This window comes from Montipora capricornis, chromosome 1, assembly GCF_036669925.1.
Source record: "Montipora capricornis isolate CH-2021 chromosome 1, ASM3666992v2, whole genome shotgun sequence".
Taxonomy (NCBI): domain Eukaryota; kingdom Metazoa; phylum Cnidaria; class Anthozoa; order Scleractinia; family Acroporidae; genus Montipora; species Montipora capricornis.
In genome coordinates, this window is record NC_090883.1 from 24,642,542 (window position 1) to 24,648,796 (window position 6,255).

General features: G+C 38.2%; 1 protein-coding gene across 1 annotated transcript in view; it reads left to right on the plus strand.

Annotated features, from left to right (window-relative positions):
* LOC138032550 (uncharacterized) overlaps positions 1-3,211 on the plus strand; it is a 7,179-nt gene extending 3,968 nt beyond the window's left edge. The window contains exon 3 of the mRNA XM_068880288.1: positions 1,265-3,211. Within this exon, the coding sequence (XP_068736389.1) occupies positions 1,265-1,506 (242 nt within the window). The 3' untranslated portion in view covers positions 1,507-3,211. The remainder of the gene's footprint in view (positions 1-1,264) is intronic.
* Positions 3,212-6,255: the final 3,044 nt, after the last annotated feature.

Below are 6,255 nucleotides of genomic sequence, written 5' to 3' on the forward strand. Positions count from 1 at the left end.
CCTGCGGCTGTTTGCGACGAAGTCACGCGCATATGGAGACAGTGAATTCACACGGGATTAATCTTTCGTAACGTAGCGTGGGGAAACTGTAATCCGCGTTTGTTGTTGTTTTTTTTTTTGTCAACTTATCATTTTCTAAGGCAGTAAATTCCAGAGAATCCGCTCACAGTTTCTGTTGTTTGTTTCTATTCTCTCCTTTTGCCTAATCCACAACAAATAATTTGAATTTTTGGTTTTGTCCAGAACTCGATCCACTGCTTCACAATATTTACATGCCCCAGTGGCTAGTGGAAGCTCAAAACTGAAATTTCACTAGTCTGTGGCTAGTTGGCTACCGTTAGTGTCGAGCCCTGATTATTTAAAAGGTTCCAGATTTTGTCTTGTTACCTAAAAATGCGGCCTGAATAAGAAAAAATCAAGACTTAGTGTACATTTCCCTAAATGGAGGGAGCTTCTAAAAGGAAGTCCATGATTGGATATTCAAAAAACAAAAGTTAAGACAGTACATGGTTATTTTTAATTAAAAGGTATTCTATTTTATAGCCTATTCTAGTTCTGACTTAGATATTGACAAACTAGGTGTTAGCATTTACGATGAGACACTGAAGCGTAACACAACTTTAATCCACTGGACTCGGCTACACATCGATTTACCAAGGGGATGTATACGAGTGAAATGCTACGACGTACAAAAGCCTTCGATAACAAGAGCGGGAACAACAACGAAAGTCACATGACACTCTAAGTCCTACACACTAGGGTGGGGTTAGTATAACTATTCATAGGTCCAGTCTCTCAGGCTTCTTTATCATTCTTCCAGAACGAGTACGGGTTGTAACACTAGGTTCAACTTTGGTAAAGTTATATACAAAATTACCTGAAGGGATAGGATAATTTTCTAAAAAAGTTGGCAGAAGATTTTTTAGTTTAGTTGTTGACTGTTCTGATTGAGAGACCAAGGTTAAAATTACCTTAAAGGCACGTGACAAATGCAGGGAAATTAATTTTCGTTAGCGTGAGCATAATTTTCAAGTTAGTATGTTCAAGTGCCAGGAAGCTGTTACTAGTAAGGTGGTCTGTCTGATGGAGAGAAAGAGGATGCCGGTAATTATTACTATTTACACAGACGTGGAAGAATCCTAGCTCTTGGAAGATATTAGAAGGAATCTTTACTGTACGAGAACTCATATTTCATCCTGTTAGTCCCAAATTTACGATCAAGAAAAAGCTGTTTCATATTCAACTTTTAGTTAATTCCTTTTAGCATCAACCTTGCATATAACAACTGAAGCAAAAGTGAAAGAGACAGTATTTCCAAGAAGAGATGAAACTTTCCTGACCGTGTCAGACCTACCCATGGAACTGTCAAAACCACTTCAGCTCATGCAACAAATGAATCAACAGGCTGCAGGTGCTGTAATGATGAGATCACCACCAAATGTTGAACAATACCATTATGATTTTACCCTGGAGAGGAATGTTCTAGAAGGGTTTGAGAGAGTTTGACTGCTGGTTCCATTGAGCTGGCATTCATTGTGGAGGTACAAGGGAATTCTTTATTTTGAAACATTTATTGGATGAGTTTCATCACAATCTTGCAAGTAGTTGCAAAATAATGATTAAGGCTTTTTTACCCACTGACTCCTCAAGCGCAGTAGGATGTCCCCAGTTTATGAGTAAAATCGTCTGGTGTTAGACAGATTAAAATCTGTTAAGGACGGTGCCTACTATTATTACTGCGCATACGTTCTGTGCATCTCGAGATACTCGAGTTTCCTATCAGTGATGCTTACTAATCCAGGGATATTTTTGCGCGGTTTAAAACTATCCAGAGAAAGTAGATCTTAGTAAGTAGTCTTGGTGTCTAAAAAGAAAATTGGGGGTAACCATGCATTTTTGAGAGATAATCAAGCTTCAATTTGAGAAAAAACACTATACATTGCTTTGTATTTTAGAACTTTTTACAAATATTATTCTTGAATTATCTTGGAAAAATGCGTGGGTCCCCCTAATTCCCTTTTGGATTTCAATGACACTTGCAAAAATATCTTTGAATTAGTAGGCACTGTCCTTAAGTCTGAATCCCAGGAGTCAATGGGGTAAAGGAGGGGACATAGTTTTTGATTGAGCTCTAGTGTTCCATGGATGGACAAACCGAAATGATATATTCCAGTAGTAAAAAACAAACCGAAATATTTTTCTCTAGTTATGGAAAAGTTACCAGTAGAAGGTCTACTTGTTTGCTTGCAAAAATTACTGGTAGTGGTAGTATGTGGGCATAGTTAGGGTTAGACCACATGCATACGTAACATAACTGTTAGAATTTGAGCTTGAGTTCGTAAGCAAAACTTCTTATTGCCAAGGCGGGTTTGCATCTTTAATGGTACTTGTGAAGGTACATTTTTTCTCAACTGACTTACTGTATACATTTTTTATTTAGGAGAATCTGTTTGTAACTGAGGAAGCTTCATATCTAGAGATCGTTTTCTTCACTGTCATAAACAGTACCTTTTTAGTATTCTATGTGATGATACTGTAAGGAGAATTACGGTACTGGAGTGGTCACTAAAGATAAAATATACAGGTCAGGGGACCGATTCTCAAACTTCCCAAAAAGCCATTGAGTTTGTAAAACTGCCATATGCTTTTCCTGAAAAAGTGGCCATTTGCCCTTCAAGTCATGGAAAAACAATTATTTAGTAGACCAAATTTGCTTTTCCCACTACAGACCATGTGACAGTGCTCATGTGATATTTGATCTTTTGTCTCTGTTTAGTAAAAAGAGTTTCTGCAAACATAAATTATTAAATATCTCCACCTTTGACCACTCCCTTCAATACTCCTTTATAAGTATCATCACATGCTCTACACAGGAATACAACATGTAGAAGCGTACATGATCTACTTAGCCTCTTTGTTTGCCCTCCAAACTTGTTTCCAGTTTCTCTTGGGACCATTGTAAGTGCCAAGAGGAAATAACAACAATGCTTATGCAAAATTTTGGAAGGCAAACTAAGAGCATTATGGTATTTTAGATAGTGATTAATTGCTAAGTAAGCTAATTGCTAAGTTTTGAAGACATAGAGAGACTTATCACACCCAAACGTTTTAACACTTGTTAACAAAAACTGACCCAAGGTCAAATATCGAATATACTTTAAAATATAGGTCAAGACAAAATAAATGAATAAAGTCAAAATGTGAAATCAAACTGTACGAATTTATTCTGGCATTCAAACATGGCAGTTGTAAAGTGCTATTTCATGAGAAAATAGTCTTACTTTCGTGATAATTGTTTACATTTATATGTTGCTGTATGAAAGTAGAATTTCAACAGTTAACACGAAAGTGGATGTGCGTCAAAGGTATATTGGTAGCTATGGTGTGGTCACGTTATCATTAAAATCAGAATATTTCGTGATTTGGCAGAAAATTGTGCTCTAAGCAGCGAAATTTCGCGGAAATGGAGGTGCACGTTTTAGAAAATTAAGTTTGTAATAAACTAGAGCAAAATAAATTTTCAACTAGACTGAATGTCGAAATTGATTTTATTCCGATTTACTGATTGGCTTAAAATGCTGGTGCCACCTTTTTAACCAATGACACGCAAAACCCAAACCAATCGATTGTGTCTTTCCCGCGCTTTGAGCAAGTTGCATGTCAAATTGTGATTGGTTCTTTACGGTGTTTTCACCTGTTTTCTTGCGATGGTTTATCTTTGCAGCGTAATCCACAGTGATCTTGACTGATTAGTTTTGTCATCAAAGTAATATAATTCACGTCATTTAGGCTAAATGGGCCTGTTCCTAAGTTGTCACTGTGGTTTTACTATCTTAGGGCCGATTTACACGGTACGACTTTGTCGCATGCGACAACGGCTTACAACAGGCCCACGACATGATTTACGATTGTTGTGTACGCCAGAAAAAATGTCGTAGCATTTTAAAACAAGTTTTAAAACGCTGCGACAATCGTAAGTCATGTCGTAGGCCTGTCGTGAGCTTGTCGCATGGGACAAAATCGTATTGTGTAAATCGGCCCTTAGAGGAAAAATATCTGTTCAGTGCCAAACATTTTTTTTTAATATTCAGATATGCCGATGTCTGGAACAGATGAATCTTTGTTTCGGCACCAACGAAATCTTTCCTGTGTTACGTTTTGTAAACTAATGTAAACTTTCCTTTCCGGCGTACAAGAGTTTTACTCAAACGTATTGCATTTCTCGTGGTTAGGGTCCGGTCTCATATAGGATCTTTTTAGGCCTCCTTTAATTTCGCTCCCTGGTCGCGTTCATGCAGTTAGATTTTTGCTTCCAAGATTGTCATATTATCTCCGCCTAAAAAGAGATGAAAAACATACTTTATTGAAACCTGTTATAAAATCGTAGCGCAATGTCTCGCACAAATATTAAGAATTTCCCACCGCAATTTTCGATACATTTAAATTGTTACTTGGCAGTTTGTTTTACCAAGTTTCAAGGTTATCTGGACTGCACTTCGACTTTTCGTCAGCCTATGCATAAGGCTTATGTATCCTTACTAGGGAAGGGTGAGGAGATGGGCGGGAGGTGGATGCAGTTTTTTGATGGCTTGGGCATCAGGCTTTGCCTTTGGGACGGGGGGGGGGAGAGAAAAAGCTTAGATAGCCCTTCCTCTTCCCTCTCAGCACCACTCCCACAACCCCCTCATCAGAAGACTCAAATGTAAAGGCTGGTAAAATTTTGTAGAGCTTTGGAAAAATCGAGTCGCGCTTTCTTTTTCTGAAAACGATAACGTGTTCGAAGTTGGGAAGGGGGGGGGGGGGGGGAATCTCGTCGTCTCCGCGAAGAACACAACACTCGCCTCAAATGCGAGTTGCCCATATACCAGCGCACGATTGCGAAATCGGCGGGCATTCATTATCAATGAGGATTCTTGGAGCCAGTAAGTAGATGATCCCTTCACCCCAACACTTACACACTGGTATGAGATACACCAGTCTACATCGTAACACAGGACGCCTCGAAATTATTTTTCAGTCCGTGCAGTAAAGCCGAACAATTGTCACCTACAGTTTAAATCGCGGAGTTCCCACGAGTCCCTATAAAACTCAAATGTAGAATATCTCTGTTTATAGCAATCGGAAGGTCATCTGTTGGACTCCCGTTTGGCGCAAGCGGAATTTTTTCCCGAGTATGCACGACTAGGCATCGGAATAAATACGCTATCATGATCGGCCATGGTCAGTTCGTATAGAGAAAAACTTTGCTCGAGACGGCTCATGATCACAAACGTGCATTGAACAACATGGGATTGCCAAATTAAGATCTCTTACATTTTTCCCTCTTCAAAGACTCTTCGAGTCTTTCATTTCAATATTTTCGTCAACTGGAAAGGTAAAGGTCGAAAACGTTTTCTTCACATGTTAGATCAGAATTGCTGGGCACAAATAGAAAGGCTACCTACCTATGATGAGAATTTTTCCCCGTCAGTTTTAGCCAAATTTGAAGTTATTCACTGACATACGCATGCAATGCTTCCATTTGTTTGAGAAAAGCCATCATCAGCCTTTTTATATTTTATTGGCAAAAACTCCGCGCATCGAAGTTGGAAAATTGAGGAAGAGATCCTTAAAGCTTACATTTTCATTTCCTTTTTGCATTCATCTTATTGGACGGCTTGAAAGAGAGATGAAGGAATAAGTACTCGATCACTTTACTATAGACCTCATTTACGTTCAGCCAACAATATATCCACAGCATATTAAAACCTGACATTCAAACATGAAATAAAAATGATGTGATGAGATCCGGATATTACATTAAATCTTGCTCAACGGCTGACATATACTTAAAATTTCTCATTAAATTTTGAAAAAAAAATTTTTTTTCTTACATAAATCTTTTTCTCATTTTGACGCGAAACGTGAAAAAATGCAAAATTGTGAACTGTGCCCTGCTACTTCCTGTTATAAAGTTCAAGGTGATGTGAAAACTAAGATTGACATCCTGATTGCACTGTCAACAGCTGGAAATCTCTTCACTTGACTGCGTCGTGTTTTGAGGACGACAAGTTTTCCTTAGCATTGACAGAAAAGAATGTCAAAATCTTGATCTCTAGCAATCATTTTCAAGAAATTCATGAGCTTTTTCCGAAGTAGAAATCCTTTTAATTAATATACATAAAAATGACCAGGCTCACATGTGATTGGTCCATTTTGATCTCCCATGACGTAGTATAACTTATGAATGGGTTCTGGTCGAGTGTCGCTAAATTA